This window comes from Peromyscus maniculatus, chromosome 3 (genome assembly GCF_049852395.1).
Source record: "Peromyscus maniculatus bairdii isolate BWxNUB_F1_BW_parent chromosome 3, HU_Pman_BW_mat_3.1, whole genome shotgun sequence".
NCBI lineage: Eukaryota > Metazoa > Chordata > Mammalia > Rodentia > Cricetidae > Peromyscus > Peromyscus maniculatus.
This window is the reverse complement of record NC_134854.1, coordinates 35,217,900-35,239,945: the sequence shown is the minus strand read 5'-3', so window position 1 is coordinate 35,239,945 and position 22,046 is coordinate 35,217,900. Positions and strand designations below refer to the sequence as shown.

The 22,046-nt window shown below is 36.4% G+C and overlaps 1 protein-coding gene across 1 annotated transcript in view; it reads right to left on the bottom strand.

Moving 5' to 3' along the window:
- Window positions 1-22,046, bottom strand: part of Gnat3 (G protein subunit alpha transducin 3) — a 46,081-nt gene that overhangs the window by 10,942 nt on the left and 13,093 nt on the right. Inside the window, exons 2-5 of the mRNA XM_006971082.4 lie at window positions 20,233-20,275; window positions 14,918-15,059; window positions 7,098-7,255; window positions 4,488-4,616 (exon numbers count right to left, since the gene is read on the bottom strand). Of these exons, the coding sequence (XP_006971144.1) occupies window positions 4,488-4,616; window positions 7,098-7,255; window positions 14,918-15,059; window positions 20,233-20,275 (472 nt within the window). The remainder of the gene's footprint in view (window positions 1-4,487; window positions 4,617-7,097; window positions 7,256-14,917; window positions 15,060-20,232; window positions 20,276-22,046) is intronic.

Genomic DNA, 22,046 nt, shown 5'->3' with positions numbered 1-22,046 from the left:
AGTCAAATTACCTCATACATCTTTCCCTAGCCAAGTTTTAAAAATGGAGAAGGGTAGTTGTTAACAGACATTAAAGGCATGAATGTATGTCTAAATCCCTTAATTACTTCTTTTAATTAAGGATTTTTAAATATTCATTTATATACCAATAACAGATTTCCCTCTCCTCCCTCCTCCCGCCCCTCTCCCCATCCCATCCTCAAACAAGGCAAGGTATCCCATGAGGAGTTCACAGAGCCTGGTACATTCAGTAGAGGCAGGTCCAAGCCTCTCCAGTGGAAAAGAGAGAAAAAGGATTCTATGAGCAAGGGGCATCAAGATCATGATGGGAAACTTACAGAGACAACCAAACCAAACTAGTGGAAACTCATGAGCTTTAGACCAACAGCTGTGGAGCCTCCCTGGAACTGGACTAGGGCCTCTGCATAAGCATGGTAGTTGTGTAGTTTGATCTGCTTAAGTCCCCCCCTCCTCCCCCTCTCCTGGCAGTAGGATCAGGATCCATCCCTGGTGCATGAGCTGGCTAATTGGAGCCCACTACCTATGATGGGACACCTTGTACATCCTTGATGCAGGGAGGGAGGGTTGGATCTTAATTACTCTTGACATTAAAATATAGTAAAAAATATTTAGAAGTATAAGTATACCGATTCTGAAAACTACCATAATTACAAATGCCATTTATCACATTTATCACACATTGTATGAAAAACTATTTTCAATAAAAGAAAAATGAAAAATATTTCAGTCATATAATTTATAATCATAGAGTCATTAAATAAATTCTAGGCTATGTTTGTTGGTACATACACACAATCTGAGAACTTAGGAGGAGGATGCAGAAAGGTGGCAAGTTTGAAGCTAACATAGGCTACATAATGAATTCAAGGCCAGCCTAACGCTATGTATTAAGACACTGTCTCAAAATCAAGGGTTAGGTGCACAGCTCATCAGTTAGAGAAACCTGCCTAGAATGTTGACATTCCTAGGTTTTATGCTCAGCTCTGCAAAGCAAACAAATAATCAAATTAGATCATATATTATTCTGGTAATATTAACCACAACCACATATGTAACAAATATGCAGCACATGTGGGTTAATGTTCTCTGAGTTTTAATACAGAATAACAAATCTAAACTGGGATGCAGCTCCTGGCTAGACAAGCAGCCTCATAGCTAATCCTGGTGACTCATACTCTTGGAAATGAACACAGTGAATAAAATTCAACTTCATATTTTAAGAAAACTCTCTTTTTTTTTTCAAATCACAGATCTGCTCAACATTCTTGAAAGCAATTATGTCAAATTTACAAATTTTAAGTTCTATGTTGAAATAGTTTCAAGCCTTTCTGGCTCCTTTGCACCATGCTTTCCATTCTATAGTTTAATTGTGGAACATTTAAGGAGAAAATGGCTTTTCTACAACTGATAACTCATTTTTGATTTATTTCTAAATCACTTAACTCTGGAGAATTACTCCACAACATAAGGGCTTAGATTTGCATTCTAATTTCCAATGACTTAGCAACTTGAAAAATCTGTAAACATCCTTGGTGAGCTTGGTAGTTGGAACTCCAGTTTGATAAGAACTCTTAAGATAAGTTCTTCTATCAGCTTGACAGTAGGTACTCTGGCTTGATAAGAACTGTAGGCTAATTTCCATTAAATTAGATGATGCATGGAAATGATGCAGTACTTTGGCAGACAGAGCTTTTCATTTTGATATTCCTATTTAAAATTCTAGAGTTCTCTATTTTAATATGTAAATTAACTCTTTAGTTTTAAATAGTCTTAGGATGATTTGTGCTATGTGAATACAAATCAATGCTAATGGAATGTATTTTAACACCCGGGCAATTGCTGAAGGGAAGTTAGAAAGTTAAACTTTGGGAACTTATTAAATAGTTATTATATCTCAATTGTTGTGAATAAACTTTAAAATTCTTCAAATATTTAAGTAATTTGTTATCTCCCCAACAAGCTGTGATTTATTTTTCTCTCATACTATTTTTCTATGAAAGGGAATATAAAAGACCGTCTTTATAGAATAATTGTTTTACAACAAAAGAATGCTTTTCACACAAATGTGCCTAAGAGCCCATCAATGGCATCATGTAAAGATGCACTTTTTATAAACAGGATGCTGTACAGTTTGATGACAACTTCAGCAATTTTTTTTGTAAGCCATTTGGAGATTCTTTCCCAACCTCTATTCCTCAATTCTTTATCAAATACAGCATCACCCAGCTTACCATGTCACATGCAACAATTCTGTATAAATTGTGCTTCACTTGATATATTTGCACATTCAACTAAAGCCGATGACAAATTTGCTTCCTCATGTGACCCATTCTGGTAAACATTGGTGGCAGATCATAATCATATGTAGCCCCTGACTTTTTAAGGTTGAGGGTGCATGAAGTAGAAATGAGAAACATAAAGGGGAAATGAAAAAGAGAAGCGAGGAAATCATGTATGGGAACAAGGAGAAAGAGGAAAGTAGGTTGCTATAGTATTATGGAAGGGAGTCATGGTGGAGACAGCTGTTTATTTGCATTTCCTCCTAACTTTGAATGTGTAATGTAACGCTAGTAGCTTGAAACTGGCAGGGTAGAGGCATTTACTCCATAGAAATCATCAATAACTATAAAGTAGCTCTTATTCTCCATTCTTCATTCACCCAACAGTATTGAAAAGCACTTGTTCAACAGTGTGCCAGGACACTGTTGCCTGTTGTCATGAGACAACTACTTATAGGTAGTAAACAGATAAGCCAAGGCTCAGAGGCATAAACATCTTTTAATTTGGAATCTTTATGATAAAAAGGAGCAAAACACTTTAAGTAAAGAGTACAGCAAATGCAAAAGTCTTATTGCCTGGATTGTTAAACCAGAGAAGAAGCTTATTGCTGAGTGGACTGTTAAAGAGGGTCAGTGTGGAGTGGGGGATGACAGCACTGTGGGGTGGAGATCTCTACCAGGTGACATTCATCACCACAACTGCTCTGTGACTCAGATGACCCAGGGTTGAGAAAATTCCACTGGCTTATGTAAGACAGGGAACATCAAGATGCTTAACTCTCAGCTGGTTCTTAACTTGATCCAACCTTGATCATAGGTGTGCTAGCTAAGAGATCCATAATGCCTACTGCTGTTTCCTGGAGAACCAACAAGGAGCCTCACAGTCACATCAGTTCTAGTCTGTGCAGTAGGAATTAGGAGAGAAAGACAGCAAGACAGAAAAGAGTGTGTGGAAAAGGTCCTGGCAAGCAGAGGGAGACAGAGGGAGCAGCTTTGGACTTGGCTCCCAAAGGAAACTCCAGAAACTAGAGCAAAGATCAACTGGCTCAACAAAACAGAGCAAGGTCTAAGGAGACGCTTTCAGAGAGTTTGCCCAAGGAGTGCTGACTGATTCTCTGCTGTCCCTTTGCCCTGCTCCAATATGTGGCAAATGAATTCATTAATTCCAGAAAATTAACTATTTGTAGGCCTGAAATTTAGTACAAATTTGGAAGATATTACTTTCATATCACTTGAAAATATTCTAATAGCTGTTCTAATTAGCTAGCTCTTAAAAACCAACTCTGACATTTTATAGCATTTCAAAACTTTTATTACCCTTAAACTGAGTTTAGGATACTAGCTAATTAGCATTTAGTTACTTTTTTCATAATTGGCTATAAACAATTCATATTAGGTGTTCTCCAGGGTTTTTTTCTTTTTAATCCTTTGAGTACATTTCCATTATTTCGGGCATAGCTGACCTTATTTATTATGTAGTTTTAGCAATTTTTCATTACTAACATGTTTAGTTGAAATCTAGTATTATTAATATTCTATCTTATCCCTGAATCCATAGAAAATAGTACAAAGCTTTGCATAAATATGAACAAATATACTGTCCTATCTCAGGGTGGAAAATGTGAAAGCTATTAAGAACCAAGAAATGTTATCTGACATTGTATTATGATTTTCATTTCTTAATATATTCAAAGAGTAATTTGATAGTAGAATTTCAAAGGTTTACTTGAAAGGGAATTCAATGCAATAGCAGTAAAATAGGGATGCATTTTCATACCAAAAACAGGCTGATGAAATGTCCTTGTGATGCTTCTAAATAGCATTACATTCAAATAATGATATTTTAATTATTTGCATTTTAAACAAGGTCGATTTAAGGAATATTTCAAACAAATAGGAAGTAAGGGTAAGTGAAATAGTATCCCTAACACCTGTTGCTAAAAGGCTATTTAAATATATTTTCTTAAAATAAAACTCAATGTAAAATGTCATTTTTAAGTATTAGAAACAGAATCTGGATACCACTTGTTTGAGAAATTCAGCCTAGAAGGAACAACAGGTTTGGAGTGAACTAAGGAGGTCTAGCCAAAATCATTGCACTTGACTTTGGGTTACAGAGTTCTCCATGAAAAAATACTGAGCTGGAAGTTTGCTCCATCTACACTTAGAAGACATGCTTGTTCATACCTGAAGTTCAAGTCTTTAAAGGAGAATTGAGTTTCAATGATACCAGTCGTTTTCACTCGAGAATGTAGAACATCTTGCTCATTTGGCACGTACCCAGGGGCTGTGATTCTATCTAAGTCATTAAGGTAGCTAATAGAAACAAAATAAAATAGGATATATTCATAGTTTTAGCTTTGTATTGGAATACAGTGCAATTCAGTACAAGTGCATTTTAAGAGTTTAAAGTGCATTGGAAAACAAACTCCATTTGTTACTTTTCAAGTTGATGTTCAGAATGGTAGGAACCAGCAGCTGGGATGCCACAGTTGCAGAGTTCAGTCCACAACTGGCTCCTGGAAAGCTCTTCTCTATGAACACTACTTTACCTGTGTCTTATAAAGTCTGCAGAACAGACAGATTTGCTATCATGTAGGTAGAGGAATGGAAGACTATTCTCCATGCAAGGCTATTTAGATGTAATTTACATGTGGTAGGATGCCTTGGAATGGTTTCCAACAACAGTTATCACAACTTTTTCAAAGGTCCTGTTGTGTGAATGATTTAATTTGAATTGTTTTCTTGTTATTAATCATCTGAGTATTTTTGCATGTATTACTTAGTTTAGAACACAGTCATTTCCATTAAGGGTCATGATAAATTCCATATGGCTCAATGAAAGATCCCAGGTACCCCATGTGGGTCCACACTATAGCCATCTGACTACTGTAGCCAAACCACAGTCCATCAGTGCATGGTGAAGCCCTTAACTCTTCCAGAATTCCTGATCTTATTAGAGGGAGCTATTTCCTTCTTGTTCCTTTTGTTTACTTGCTTTTTGTTCAGTGATGGGTAGGTAGAAGCCTGATTAAAGTCCATGCTCTGAGTCTGCTAAAGGATGGAAATTGCTCTTAGCATTTTCATCCTTGCAAACAATATCTCCAAATTAAAATTGTATTTTCTTTCATTTTGACTATTGTGTCTGACACTATGGATTTAACAGCTTAGCAATATGGCTATTTCCGTGATAAATTTAAATACAAATAGTAATAACATAGTAATTTCCTGGTAAATTTGAACATTACATTGAGCCATGCCCAGAAACACATTTAAAAATGATAAAGTGTGGTTTCCTGTCATGGGAACACAACTTTGGGGGTAAAGTCCCACTGAATGTTAGTTATTGCTGGTAAAGTTGAATTTGTTCAGAGATTAAGTTGAGGAGTTCTTATACATCAGCCTCTAACAAAATGACTTTAAGTCAAGTGCTTTTATTATTAAAAATAGATCGAGTAGGTATTTAGCAAATTTGGAAAAATCATTTACTTTTAAGTTTAAAATGAACAATACACCTAAAGGGATTTTGCTCAAGAAGAAAAGGAAAATTGTGTCTCAGAAATACTAAAATGTGAAAATGTATCATTGTTTATGCTAACAAAGACCATTTGACTTTAAATGAGTGATGAATTGAGATATAAAGGAATCAAAGAAAGTATAGAGGATTTTACAGTTTTAATTTTTTTCTCTTACTTGAAACACTGTGGATTTCCTATGAATGAAATCTGATATGTGGTAGATGTATGATATTAAGTCATTTCATGCCCAAGTAAAAGAATAAAAAAGCATATACTTACAGAAGTAGAAGTAAAATTCATTTAATGAAAGCTTCAGTAAAGATACATTTTAAAGAATTTTCTTTGCCTTTGTAAATTATTCAGGCAAAGAAGAGGTATTAGCAAATTGATTTTCTTCTAAAGTGCTGATTTTAATAAGCAAATATGGGATTTGGCTGTCAAAGCGTGTAGTTTATAAACCAAACAGAGGTTTTTAGACCTTATGACTCAAATCACTTAAAATACCTTGATGATTTACTTCCAATCCTGAAAAGACAGTGCTTTCCCTGCTGAGTCCATGTCTGCTCTTAACTCTTGTGGACTTTAAATAGCACACTAGAGGGCCCCAATTAGTGAAGCATGAGGCCTTAGCTAGCTAAGGCCTTTCCTCTCTTCTTTTATGAGAACTGTGGGATTGACTGGTCAAACACAACACTCTGGCTCTTTACTCATTGGTTTTACTCTTCTAGGAGTTTCCTGGATAACTTAAGAAGTACTTGATATAAGAAAGTTTTAGGTCATGGTAACAATTACATTATAAGCAGTTTAATGTCCTCCTAAGTTCTTCATTATTAAATACTTACTTTCTAATATTTGCTGTGATTGACTCCAACACGATGTCACAATATTCTAAAGTCTGGAAACCAATCAGCTATTGTCTTCCAGAATTTTGTATCTTGCTCAATAACTTAGTGAGCTAATGCATATATCACTAATCAAACATTATTCTAGGAGATGATTTAAGTAACATTGAAATATATGATATAGCCCCAAATGTCAGTGTGCACACCATCTGTCTGCGTTGGTGCTAAGCACTGTGTGTCATGGTTAATTCTTTTTAATTGAGAGAAGATATGTGTAACAATTGTTTCTTCTCAGGCAAATTGTTTTACATCTTTTCAGTTGTCTCTCAGTTTTCTATAAGAAAACGCAAAACCATTTTTTCCTTACTTGTGCTTACATGCACTGTGTTACAAACTCATGCCATCGTCTGAAATTCCTGTCCAAGAAAGTCACTTACTAAGCCGCAGAGTCATTGAGCTGGTACTCTGATGCCCTTTCAAAGCAGGCCTGAATTCCTGGGTCTCCCCACAGTCGCTTAATCACCTCAGCCAGCTGGGGCGTCATGTCACCATCTTCTAGTGTATTTGCCATCGCGTGAAGTTGTTGTTTGTCTTCCTGAAAGACAAAGGTGTGGGGAGAACAAAAGCAGGTTATTTAGGCTCAGATATTGTTTTAAATGGAGTGTTGTAAAGGTTTTTTTATTATCCAGGTGTTTGTTTTTTTTGTTTTTTTTTTTTTTGCCAATAATTCCACTGAACATTTTTTTTTTCCAAAAAGCAATAAAACTAGAATCTACCATAGTAACAGGGCAAGATCTGGAAAAGCCACTCTTTAGAAAAATTATAAAATACTATATGGAGAAATCGGAATCTTTGGTATGCATCATTGACATCTGAGTATTTGGTCAAAAAGAGTAACAGTGCTTTGGTCTAGTCCATAGTGGCTTGAGGCAAAATGCTACAGTAAAAGAAAAAAGAGACTGTCATAAACTCTTATTATCATGAGATATTTCTTTGTGATCATTCTGGCAAACGATTATACACTTAGACCCACAAACGTGTTAAGGCTTTCTGCTGGGTTGTGTCAGTTGTGTACCTTTGTAGTAAAATTGCCATTGGGCAGAGGTGAGGAGTGGCTAAGAAACAAAAAACAGAGTAAGTATTGTGTCAATAGTAGGGTAGGCAAGGAATGAGGAAGGAAAGGAATTTGCTAAATAAATACAGTTTAAACAATTTATAGTAGGCCATAATTTACACTAGTAATCAAAACTTTGTCCGAAAAAATCAAGGTTAGGAATTTGAGTCTCAAGACAGTTAAATAAATTTTGGTAATTGATTGGTAATTGGTTAGGTAAACAGTAAAATCTGGCCTTGGATGGCAGAGTGTCAGTATCCAAAGCTCAGGTTCTGCCTGCGATCACAATGATAATCACAGTGTGGCACATAGCGTCATCATCCTCCCAGCAGCCAGCGAACACTCCTATGGCCCCGCTTCCTGTACAGTGCAGCTCTCTTAGCTCTCCTTTGAACAACGCAGTAAATACAACAGGCGTCAGCACAGGACCCAAAACACTATCACAGTTTGGATAGCTTGAGGCTGCTGTGAGCGAGGGAAGTCTGTCCAAGAAGAATTTAGGGTTGGTGACGTGACCCATTCATTTTCAACCAACTCTAGTTTATTCTGTGTTATATGAAAAGTATTTTCTTTGCCTAAGGTATTGACAACATGACTTTTGTTTTTAGACTGTTAAAACCAGAAGGGAACCTTTTCCATCTTTCTGATTGGGTTTTATTATTATAAGCAGGATGCTCAGATGATTGTTAAATGGCCAAAATGCAAGACTTGACCTTATTTTCTAGAATTAATGGAGGATATATTTTAAAATTCCTCCTTCCTATTAGAAAACTGCAAATCCAGTGGCCTATGAACCCTTCAGTTGATTTCTCATTGATTTTTGATATTATAATATAATTGCATAATTTGTCCCTTCCCTTTCCTCCTTCAAGCCCCTCCCACAAGCCCCTCCTTGCTATCTTTCATTCAGTGGTATTTGCTCGGCCTTTATATTGTTACTTATATATATGTTTTCAGGCCTGACCATTTGGTAGGCACTTTCTTCCACTGTTAATATGCCTTGGGACAAATGGTGCCATGAGGTAGCTGTTCCCAGGGTCCATTCCTAAAAGAAAACATCACTTGCTTTCTGAACAATCCTTTGGAAACCAAACTAATGTGCTCTTCCTTGCTCTGCATTATTCCCGTGTGAGCTAAAGTAGAGTCGATTTATGTTGGTAATATGAGTATATTTTCCCTTAAAACATTTAAATGTCACCAAAGCCCTTTCAACCAGTTCCTCAGTCTTACTATTTTCTTGCAGGACATCATTTGATTATGCCTTTACTTCTGAGTTTCTGCCACACACACATTGGTAGAGCCCCTGGTGATTTTTAATTCAGGCTACTTAGTTTAAGCATGTGGAGCAATAGTAAATGTGTTCCTAGCACAACACCACCAGGCAAAACAAATGAGCGTGTGTGTGTGTGTGTGTGTGTGTGTGTGTGTGTGTCTGTGTATCACATGTGTGTGTCTCTGTGTGTGTGTATGCATGTGTGTCTGTGTATCACATGTGTGTGTCTCTGTGTGTGTGTATCACATGTGTGTGTGTGTGTGTGTGTGTCTGTATGCTTGTGTGTATTTATCTGTGTGTGTCTATGTGTGTCTGTGTATCACGTGTGTGTCTCTGTGTGTGTGTATGCATGTGTGTCTGTGTATCACATGTGTGTGTCTCTGTGTGTGTGTATGCATGTGTGTCTGTGTATCACATGTGTGAGTCTTTGTGTGTGTGTGTCATATGTGTGTGTGCATGTGTGTGTATGCTTGTGTGTATTTATCTGTGTGTGTCTATGTGTGTCTGTGTGTCTCTGTGTGTTTAATCTTTCAGGCAGCTCAACTGTACAGACTAAGATAAGAATCCTTCATTACAGGCTGATTAGCCTGGACTGGCTGTCTAGGTAGACACCACCTTCTTTCACAGAGGCCTGAGCTTCCCCTTGGCACTGCTTACTCTGGAAGCAGCAGACCATGACCACTGAGGAGCCTGTCTTTCAGTCAAGGTTACACCTGTAGCTGTGTTCCACTGCTACAGTTCTCCAAAATCCTGGGTAACAGATAAGATAGCATTTAACAGATAAGATAGCATTTTTTTCTACATAACTACATTTCATTGAATGTAGAACAGTTCAATTTTTGATACTCTTGTACAATAGTGGAAACATAAATAATTTTAAGAATTAAATTCCTTTTAAAGAATGTGAACTCACCAATTATATTTTAAATTTTAAGAAAATATAACACCTAAAATCTGGATATAGCCAGGCATGTATAATCCCAGCACTTGGTAGGCAGATACAGCAGAGATCTGTAAGTTCAAGGACAGCCTGTTCTACAAAGTGAGTTCCAGGCCAACCAGAGTCACACAATGAGGCCTTGTCCATAGTTTACATGGTTATTTTCAAAGCTATCTCCACACAGCAGTCAACTGATGGAAAATTAAAATTCCATGGGTTATCTTACCCTTCTGTTTTAAATGCTCAAGCAATTCTCTCCACATTCAAAAGCCCACTCTTTTACTATGACTCCCAAGCTTTCCATCATACACTTATGTCTTTCTTTCCATTCTTCCTTTCCCATTAGTCACTGTTTTTCTCTGTGTACTTGCTCCTCAAGCTTCAAGTACTAGACTGCTGCTACACTGTAAAGTCCCAAGCCCATCTTGAGGGTTGATGTGTACATCTTATTCCATGCAGATGTTTTTGCAGTGACTACTTTCACAAGGAACCTTTCTCCACCTTTCTATTCTTCTAATATTCTCATACTAACTCTTTCCCATTTTATCTTATTTGTGGTATTTATTGTAATTCCTTTCCTCTTCTTCCTTTATTAATTTTTTAGTGTATACATATATGAAGGCAAAGATATTTGTTGTTTTATTTGTACACTCCAATGATCAACATACATGTTGCTAAAATATTGTTGATTGAGTGAACCAAAATAATAGACATGCTGATTCTCGAGAAACCAAGGGGTCTCCAATAGTCTGACATTTTTATTTCAAATATTACTCTTAGGGTTTTAATGGCATTCTAAAGATTTAACTTTCCTATGACATATTTCAGAATACTTGAGAACTTTGATGGCTCTGGAAAAAACTTATTATCTCAGGATTGTGAGTCTCTAGAGTAGTGTTTCTCAACCTGTGGGTTCGACCCTTTGGGGGGGTCAAACTACTCTTTCACAGGGTGTGAAAGGCGACCTTTGAAAAACAGATATTTCACACATTTTGATTCATTACACATTACAATTCATAGCAGTAGCAAAACTATACTCATGAAGTAAGAATGAAAATAATTTTATGGTTGGGGGTCATCACAACATGTAGAACTATATTAAAGGGTTGCAGTATTAGGAGGGTTGAGAACCACTGCTCTAGATCTACACTGTAGAGAAATGAAGAAGTATTTCTCTGCAGGTTATGCAGAGATTGCTCATCAATAATATGTGCCTTGGGTAGTCTTAGAATCTTGTTGAATTCGCCGGGCGGTGGTGGTGGTGCACGCCTTTAATCCCAGTACTTGGGAGGCAGAGCCTGGCAGATCTTTGTGAGTTCGAGGCCAGCCTGGTCTACAGAGCAAGATCCAGGAAAGGCACAAAGCTACACAGAGAAACCCTGTCTCGAAAAACCAAAAAAAAAAAAAAAAGAATCTTGTTGAATTCATTCTGAACTCTGCAGTCATAGTTCCAAAGAAGAGAGAAAAGAGCATATCAGAGCAGGGAATGGATGATTAGTCAAATGACTGAGGAATGCTCAATGGAAATGTCAAAGTTGGTTGTTATTGGACTTAAGTCTTTGAATACTACAGCTGTTGAGAATTCTTGAATTGTTATAGAGTTCAAGTAAGTATTTCAGACTTATTTACTCACATGAATTGAATTGCAGAATATTTGAGCAAAGGTTTTTCCCTTTCTTTTTAAAAGTATCATAATCCTCATCACCACCACCATCTTTATTATTATACTTTCATGTGTGTGTGTGTATGTGTGTGTGTGTGATGTGTGGGTAGGTACAGGCATGTCATAGTGTACATGTGGAAGTCAAAGCACAATTTGTGGAGTTGGTTGTCTCCTCTCTTTATATGTATTTCATACATCAAACTGAGGTCATCAGACTTTCCTGGTTTCATAAACCTATGCAGCGACTAGAAAATGTCACATAAAATGATAGATATCACTACTTCCTAAAAATCTTTCTTAGTCTAAGCACTTGATTACTTCTTCTCATCCACTATCCCTTTAAGTTCCTTTATGTTAATTACAATAGTTTGTACAGTATGGCCAGACCACCAAAATTTATATCTGTAGACGAAATATCCCTTTGAGCTTTAAAGACATGTTTTCAGTTGCTTATATGTGTAGACATCCTATAGAGTTTATACAGAGGACATTTCCAAATCCACCTGTCTCAATCACTTTTTCAATGAATAAGGATTTACAGACATTCACATCCAGTTGTGATAACCTCTTTGACTACTAAATGCTTTATAAAGATTTGCTCAACAGCAAGTTTTCCTTTTTGAATACAGATGTATTTTTCTCTTTCAACTATTTATGAGTGCCTAATGCATCTCTAGAAGCAATCGAAATATCTGCCGCATAAAATAATAAAATATTTTTTCAAATGATCTTTGGTGAGTGCATTTCAGTACATAAATTTTAATTAGTCTGTATTTAAACTGACTATCAAAGAATAAAAATAGCTGATATTTACCTGGACTTTATATTCTACAATATTCTGGATTTAAAGGGGCTACTTATATTTTTGTTCCTGATTTGATAATTTTTATAATTTTATTGGGAAAGCACTAACATTTTGTGTATGAAGAAATTAAAACAGAGAGGTTCAGTGGGTTTACTTAAACTGAGTAATTCAGGGGCTAATGCAACTTACACTGAGTTTTCTGTCAGGACTGTCCTCGAATGGCAATCTGCGTGATGGTGTGCAAACGAATGATTATGTGAAAATGTATAAACTTGTATAAACAAAAATTCCACCTCATCAGAAATCTGAAAGCCACATAAACATAATACTCAGAAATTAAGAGGTTGAGTAAGCAATTTAAACCAGGTGCAACATGTTCATCTTACAATAAAGTACTAAGTGAATATGATTGAAAGTACAACTTCAGTTGAAACAAAAATATGATCTGTGTAGTCCTAGAAAACTATGGTATTCGGATATTCTCAGACACAGGACACAGATGCTCCTGAGGCATCACAGCAACTTTATGAGCTACTTCGGTTTACATTACAATAACATTGCAGTTTTAAAACCTCTGTCAGTAAGCATAATGGTAATACTGTTTTCAGTCTATTATTTTCACCCATCCAAGGCTCAACCAACAGGACTGGCTGGCATCTCCCATTTATAAAGCCTGGGCTATGTTGCAGTACAGTTTTTTTGTTTGTTTGTTTTGTTTTTTTAAGACACAGTCTTAGGCTTTCTATTGCTGTGAAGAGACACAATGACCACAACAACTCTTACAAAGGAAACCATTTAACAGGGGCTGGCTTACAGTTCAGAGACTTAGTCCATCATTGTCATGGTGGGACAGGGAGGGTGTGCAGCCAGACACGGTGCTGCTGCATAAGGAGCTGAGAGCTCTACATCTTGAGCCACAGGCAACAGGAAGAGACTGCCACACTGGGCCTCACTTGAGCATCTGAGACCTCAAAGCCTGCCCACTAGTGACACACCTCTTCCAAGGCCACATCTCCTATTATCCATCCCCTATGTGGTTATCTGAGGCATTTTCTTTCAAACCACCAGAGAAGCAATATGAAATTTTGTGATTTTCCTGCTTCCTTGACAAAATAATGGAATATTTCATATACAAATTCCAAGATTTTTACATTATTGTAAAAGAGTGCTGAAGGCACACACACTTTAGTAACTACTATTGCCTGGCAAGGAAAAGTAAAACAGTCATTGCCATGTCAATCACTGAAAACAGTCCTCACAAAGGACGAAGCACCATAAAGGAAACTGGGCAACATCATGCTCGGCCCTAGACTTCAGCTGTTTGACGTCTACTACTCTCTTTCAGTCTGTTTTTTCCCCCTCTCCTTTAAATTAAAGGATTATAGCAGCCCATTTCTTAAAAGCCGTTGTAAAATTCTATGTGCTTAAGAAAAGCCAGAGTCAGAGGTAGCAGAATAGCTATAAATAGAATAGGCTCAACAAATCATCAAATGATAAAGAAGGGAGGGTCCTGAAGTTCCTCTCCAAGTGTCCCTTTTACACTTGTGAAGGAAGGTGGAGCCAAAGAAGTGGAAAACTGAACTGGAGCCAAATTGTGGGGAAAGCTAGAAAAGTAAGGTTTTAGAACATAGACTCCAGGCTTTGCAAAGGATTTGCCCTAAAGTATGCTTAGTCTTAGTATTTCTCCACCCTTTCTTTCTCTCTTCCACCTCCTCCATCCCTTTCTGAGAAAACTGATGGGAAGAAAGGGGATTTACCCTTTCCTGTAAAATAAACAGTGTAGAGATGGCCATTTTCCTTCTCATCCTGACAACTTCCACTGCTCATCTAGATGGTCACCCCCATACTGCATGCCTGGGGAGGGAAGGAGAAGAGGAATGTACTTTTGTGTTTCTCACTAATCTTGCATATGGTTCTTCCTGCACTTATTGCTCCTGTACACTGATTCCACAGGGGACTGATCAGTTGATGCACTCTGGAAATGACCAGCTGATTGGGGAGTGGCCTTGTGGAAATAGAGAAGGTCTTTTAATGCTTTTATTTTGTGAGCGGGGTCACTTTTAGACAATAATATGCTAATAAATTGCATATTAAAATAGTTTTTGCATATTATCTATTTGGAAAGTAAGTAGATTTTTAAAGCATGATAATGTGTGAAATTATTATTAATTAAAATGCAGAAAAAAATCATCTAGATGCTATATTATAAACCATAGTAGAGCTATATTTGTTTCTTATGTTCTTATATTTAATACTAGGTTTAAATCTAAAAAAAAATTACTGTTTAATAAAAGTATAGTGAGCAATGGAAAAGAGAGGTTTCATTCAGAGAAAAATGGGAAAATTTAAGTTGGAGATAGTTAATATTTGCAAAATTATTATAGTATGTTCTTTTGACATAGAATAGGACAACAAACACAATCCTATGATTCCTTGACTCAATTTGACATGGGCATACTTACTCCACTTCTGGGATTCACATACTCAATCCCAAGTGTAGTCATAGCCTTCACAATGGCTAAGATTGACTGCAGTGTGTTACTGTAGATCACTGCTTTAAATTCCATGCATTCTTGTTTACTATAACCATTCTTATGGATGATCCTACAATTAAACATGAAAGGGCTTTGTGAGTTAACTGATGTAGCATAAATGACCATCAATAATAAGTTGCTTCAATAAAATCATAGTATACACACCTTAAAGAGGAAGGATTTTGATAATGTGTGTGTGCTGAGTCTGGACAATTTAACAGTTCTGAAATTACCATTCATTGTCTCTTCATATAATGCCCTTTGGGTCATGGGGAGAACACATGATGAATATAAGAAGAATTTAAAACTTATTCTAGATAAAGTACTTTTTCAAATATGTAAATCACAAACACTTTATTTAGAACCCAGATTCCTTCTTTCAAGAAGAAAATTCCCTGATTGCTAGGTCAGCGATGTGCACAGAGACCTGAACCCTGTGTTGTGTTTACACCATATCTAGAGGATGTGAAGTCACTCAGCAGAACAGTCCTGGCTTTTCCTATCTCTTAAGAAACACTGGGAAGTAGGAGTGCCTGCGTTCTATTTACAGCATTAACAAAGGCATTTTCTTTTAATTGCAAGTAATTGCTTTCTGCTGGATGCCTTGCCTTTCCCCTGTGTGTGTACGTGCTTCTGGGTTCTCGGAGCCGAGTTTCCCAGATTTGGCCGGGCTGCTCTCTTCCTTCCACTCATTCACTCACAAATCAGTGTTTGACAGAGTTTAAGAATAATAGCTTAAAATAGATTTTCCCATTAAAGCTAAAATCTGTGCTGATGCTAATTGTATGTCTTTGCATCTTTGCTGTGTGATAAATTTTCATTTCTTTCTTTTTTTAGCTTTGGAGCCTTTCCTGGAATTCACTCCGTAGCCCAGGCTAGCCTCAAACTCAAGAGATCTACCTGTCTCTGCCTCCCGAGTGCTGGGATTAGAGGCGCGTGCCACCACCGCCCGGCCTAAATTTTCATTTCTTTCTGTCATTCTTTTCTTTTTATTGTTTTTAAATTGCTTTGTGTTTGATTTTGAGTGTCACTTTTCTCAAGATTTATCTTGTGTCTATACACATGGAAGCTGCAGCTTAGGGGTCAAACTCAGCACAAACACCTCTTCAGTGCCTTTGAAGAACCATCAAATGGAAGGAACAGGCACTGAGAGGAGTGAAGAAGCCTCTGTTGTTTTAATCTTGTCTTTACATTTGATTACCAACAAATGCTCATTTTTATATTCAACAGGGCCATGTTTATCTTGATGCATTAACCTGTTAAATCACTTGAATAAACAAAAACAAAAATAGATGGTGACATACACCATAAAAATGCAGAAAGAAATATTTATAAATAGATCAAAGTAAGACTGTTGAATACATTTCAGTCCTCTGACCAAAGTTAAAACAGAAAAAAAAAATGACTTAATTGTTAAATTTAAAAATGGTAATTGTGAGTAAATGTGGGGCATTTGGGTTAGTTCGGTAACATAAGTTCTGATGACTCATCAAACTGTGAGAGAAAATATGATAGAAGCAGCCACTTAATTTTATTTCTTCTGGAAAGAGGTATCTAGCTCTAACTTAGCTCTTGGCTCTTTTCAACGTAGTAAGATTTTATTAGGCATTTTCGTTTTTCATTAAATACTGAAATAATTGAATGAATCGCGCCTGACTCTCCTCCCACTAGGTCCATAGTGGAATTCCAGTCTATACAGCATCTACTTCACACTGAAATTACCAGTCATGTTACAAAAAACTGCATTTTAAGTCCTTAAATGGCCACTAAAGTCACACATGATTCAGAGAGCATATTCATGAAACCTTTCCATGAGGATAAAATTTCTAACAGAAGGACCAAATTGTGGAAAGAATTATCATTTTTAACATTTTATGAGATTGTTATGCTTTAGAAAAGGTCCTAGTCACACCTGTGTATGGAAAGAAACATTAGAAAAATTGTGCTAAGTTCTATTATGGGTAGACATAAAAAAAGAAAGACTAGTAGAAATAATGAGCTGATTATTTTTACATAATGAGCTCTTTCTAGATGGTCAAAGGAAGGGGGACTTTACAGACACAGGAAGCAGTGCAAGGGAATGGAGGCACGCTGTCACTGAGCTTTGGGCATGCACTGAGACCTGGTGTTGGTCAGACATTGTCATATCCATATGCAGTGACTTCATAGTAACATAAAGGAATGGAGGCACGCTGTTACTAAGCTTTGGGCATGCACTGAGACCTGGTGTTGGTCAAATATTGTCATATCCATATGCAGCGACTTCACAGTAACACAAGGGAATGGAGGCACGCCGTTACTGAGCTTTGGGCACGCACTGAGACCTGGTGTTGGTCAGACATTGTCATATCCATATGCAGCGACTTCACAGTAACACAAGGGAATGGAGGCACGCCGTTACTGAGCTTTGGGCACACACTGAGACCTGGTGTTGGTCAGACATTGTCATATCCATATGCAGCGACTTCACAGTAACACAAGGGAATGGAGGCACACTGTCACTGAGCTTTGGGCATGCACTGAGACCTGGTGTTGGTCAAACATTGTCATATACATATGCAGCGACTTCATAGTAACACAGTGAATGATGAATAATTCCAACAGTTTGCAAATTGATTGCTTGCACTTTCTTTTCTTCCTCCTCCTCCTCCTCCTCCTCCTCCTCCTCCTCCTCCTCCTCCTCCTCCTCCTCTTCTTCTTCTTCTTCTTCTTCTTTTTGGTTTTTGGTTTTTTGAGGCAGCGTTTCTCTGTATAGCTTTGGTGCCTTTCCTGGAACTCACTCTGTAGCCCAGGCTGGCCTCGAACTCACAAAGATCCACTTTCCTCTGCCTCCCGAGTGCTGGGATAAAAGGCATGTGTCACCACAGCCCTTTGAATTTAGGATTTTTTATCTTCAATTTTACCACTTTATATAGTTACAGAAATCTTATTTTATTTATATTTTGATACTTTGCATACTTAAATTATTTTTATGTTATTCATATTTCAAATTCCTGTTGCAGCTTCTCAGAACTATGTCTAGTTAAAAAATACTTATGACTTACCCAGTTTTTAAGATTTAGTTTCATTTTTTATGTATGAATCTTTTGCCTGAACCTTCTGCATGTGCCTGGGTCTTTGAGAGACCAGAAGAGGGTACCAGACACCCTGCAGCTGGAATTGTGGATGGTTTTAAGTTGCCAAAAGGGTGCTGGGAACCTAACCTCCATCCTATACAAAGGCAGCAAGTACATTTAATAGCCAAACCATCTCTCCAGGACTAAATTTGTGGTAGATTTAGAAAAATTATATCTACTTTTTTTTGCCAAATTTGTCTAACAATAGTGGTAAGAAATATTCAATTTTGTAATCTTCACTCATAATAATTTTAGATTAATACCATAGTTTTGCTTTTTGAGATAGTCTTACATCATAGCTTTGGTTGCTATGGTACTCACTACATGTAACACTGACTGGCCTCAAACTTGCTGTGATTCTCCTGCATCAGCCTCCTGAATGTAAGGCTTATAGGAATAAGTTGAAATTATATTTTCATAGTTTCTCATGACAAGAAAGCCCAATTATTGATTTAAATTTTTATTTTATAGGTAGTAAAGTTTAAATGAATTATATAATTTATCTTCTTTGTAACAGACTGTTCATTGGTTCTCCTTTATTTACATATATTGGTCAGATTACTGTTTTACATAATACCTATATCTCTTTATATGTTGTGGTAGTTAATATATATCTATAATATTCATTATTAGCTTTGTTTCCAGTTTTCCATTTTTTGTCTGATTTTATACATGATTTAATATTTAAAAGCCTTCTTTTTAATATAGCAAAATAGCTATTCATTTAAAAAACCTCTACTTAATACATATAAATACATATAAATAATAGATATGTGAAAGGTATAAGATAACTTCAAGTGTGATTATGTCAATAATGTGATTATGTCAATAATGATGTAAATGAATGAGAGATACCTCTGTTCTTAGGATGGACCAAAAGTTGGTTATAAAACAGTGTTTTGGAGACACGACAAATATTTACTGGCACTTATAGGTGAGATTTCCAAACTGGAGCTTAAATAATAGTTGATAAGCAAATTACATGGCATTATAATATCAAAGAGAAAAAGAGAGCTTCATCACTGATATCTAACTTCATTTTATTAATTTATCATTGCAGTTTTTATTCATGGCAGTTGTGTTTATACTTCTTCATCAGAAATTTAGGCAGTTATCCCATAACTGAATCAGAATCTGTTTGAGTGATATCAATGAACAAATATATCCCTATAAAAAATATAGTGTTGCCGGGCAGTGGTGGCGCACACCTTTAATCCCAGCATCTGGGAGGCAGAGGTAGGTGGATCTCTGTGAGTTCGAGGCCAGCCTGGCTATAAAGTGAGTTCCAGGAAAAGCGCAAAGCTACACAGAGAAACCCTGTCTCAAAAAACCAAAAAAAAAAAAAAAAAGAAAAAAAAAAGTAGTGTTAAAATATTATTCTTTCTTAATTTCAAATGGATTCTTGATTGACATATTTCAAGTGTTTTTGGCTTATACCCTCATTGTTATTAAGTTAGTTAATTTGAGGGTTAATATAAATGAAACATAACTATTGGCATTAATATTTCTGAAATGCACCATTTCAAAGAAAAATAGAAATTGCAGTCTTTGTTAAACAATACAAGTAATATTTGAACACTCATAAAAGTCAGGATCACTTTGCCACTACCTGCAAATTCTGAAGAGGTTACTTGAATTCTGAAAAGAGACTCGCAAAGCATTTTTGAGAGATTTTATGAGCCTGTATAATAATACTCGTATGCAGGTGTTCAGGGCTGGCCATTTGATGGTGGATATGTGTTCTTATCTGGGGAAGACTATTTCTCCAGCCCTCCGTGTTCCTTACTTGCCTGTAGTTCTCTGGGTAGGACTGAAGCCTCTTGGGCTTCCACTGTCCTCGTTAGCATGTGCGTTAGTGTAGTCTTATTTCACCATGATTAGTCAGTCATGTTGATGAGACTTTATGAGCAGATTGTACTTACATATATGTAACAAAAATTAATGAAAAAAAGTAATGATAAATATGGAAAAGACCAAGAGGCAACTGTGGGAGGGTTTGTAGGGAGAAAAGGAAAAGATAAAATGACATAATAATATTATAATAAAAAACTAAAATAAATAACACAGAATTGTTCAATGCATAGATAAACATCAAATAGTAAACATTTGGAATAGTTCTGTACCTACTTCATTTGTTTAACAATAGTACTTTTTCCAGATTCACCTGCTCCTGAAACAAAATGAAGCAAATGTTATTAACTGATACACCAAATTTGTATGAATATTAAAGCCTTCTAATTTATCGTGTGTAAATTTTGACACCTCCATTTGTGTAACTTCTCAGGGAAAGAACATGTACTGATAGAGAAAATTATATTTTATATTTAAACATGATTTGAGATGTTTATATATCTGGATTTGCAACACAAAGATGTAACCCAAAATTTCAGACTCTAAATAGTTCTTGGCCTCCTAAAATGACTCTTTGTATCTCTATTTTAATAAACGTAAAAGAAGAAAGCAATAAATAACTTTATTTCCAGAACTGCTCAAATACAAGTCTAACCTGACTGAGACATGCTGTTCTCCTCCACACCCTATAATACCTTTGTACATAGCTAAAATTTCTCTTATCCAAATGAATGAAGAGTCTTAAAAACTCTAAATAACTCCAAGGAGCCCTAAAGTATGGGAGGTGACATGGGCCTGTCTCGTGTCATTGGATCTGGATGCACAGAGGTAGGTATGAGGAACTGGCAGTGGTAATGCAGCTATTACAGTCACCCTTATCTGCAACATGTATTGTTAGTTTATGACCCACACTATAAAACATTTGGGCATCCACTTACCTCTTGAAGCATCATATAGAGAGACCCCAAATGCACATGATTCTTATCATAGAAAATAAGAACTCATAGCAAATGTTAGTGGCTGTTTTAGGTTGTCAATCGGGACCTTTTGGAGATATTTCTTGAATCTCTCTTGAGTTTAAGAACATTTTTTTTTGAGAAATGAAAACTAAAAGTATAGATATCACAAGTCATGTCCTAGGTTTCTTTTCTTATATCTGTGTATGGCAGACAGTTATCTTGATTTATCAAAGTATTATAATTTTAATGTAAGCAAAATTATGATAACTCAAAATCTAAAAATTTTATTGAAATTATACTTATGAATATGGATTAGAGTACCCTGACACCACTATGTAGATTTTTTTTTTTTTGGTATTTTTGAGACAAGGTTTCTCTGTGTAGTTTTGGTGCCTGTCCTGGATCTTGCTTTGTAGACCAGGCTGGCCTTGAACTCACAGAGATCCAGTTGGCTTTGCTTCCCAAGTGCTGGGATTAAAGGCGTGCACCAACACTGCCAGGCCTATGTAGATTTTTAATTCCACCTACAACTACTTGATATTCACTTTCCCTGTAGTGTTTACCTTCTTCTCCACACTTAAAATTTTTCATGTATCATTTTAATTTTTCATCATATCCATGGGTAAGATAAATTTCATGTGAAAAAAATAATCCTTTTAAGGTATATTTAAAAAATAACCTAACCCTAACAAAGAAGCTATTTGCAAATAATACCTCTTAGCAAAAGCAACTCAGTTTTCTCCAAAGGCATGTCCCTGAGTGTGCCTGCATCGCTCCAGTGCCGGTCCAGTGTCCAGGACCAATGCACCAACAGAAAGTGGACTCCTTTTATTTATGGGATTTTTTTTCTGGTGTGGTTTATTTTGTTTTGATTTTTATTGTTTTATTGTCTTTGTTTGTTTTGATTTTTGAGAAAGGGTAGGGAGAGAGAGGTCCTGAAACTGGGTGGGTAGAGGTTTGGGAGGACTTGGGAGAGAAAAAAACACAATGCAATCAAAATGCATTGTATGAAATTATTTTAAAGGAAAAGTAAATTTAAAAAATAGATCTTGTCCTTTGTATGAGACAATTTTTTTCCATTGAAATATTTCTATATGCTTTTACATGTTTTCTGAGCCTGGAGGAACAGAT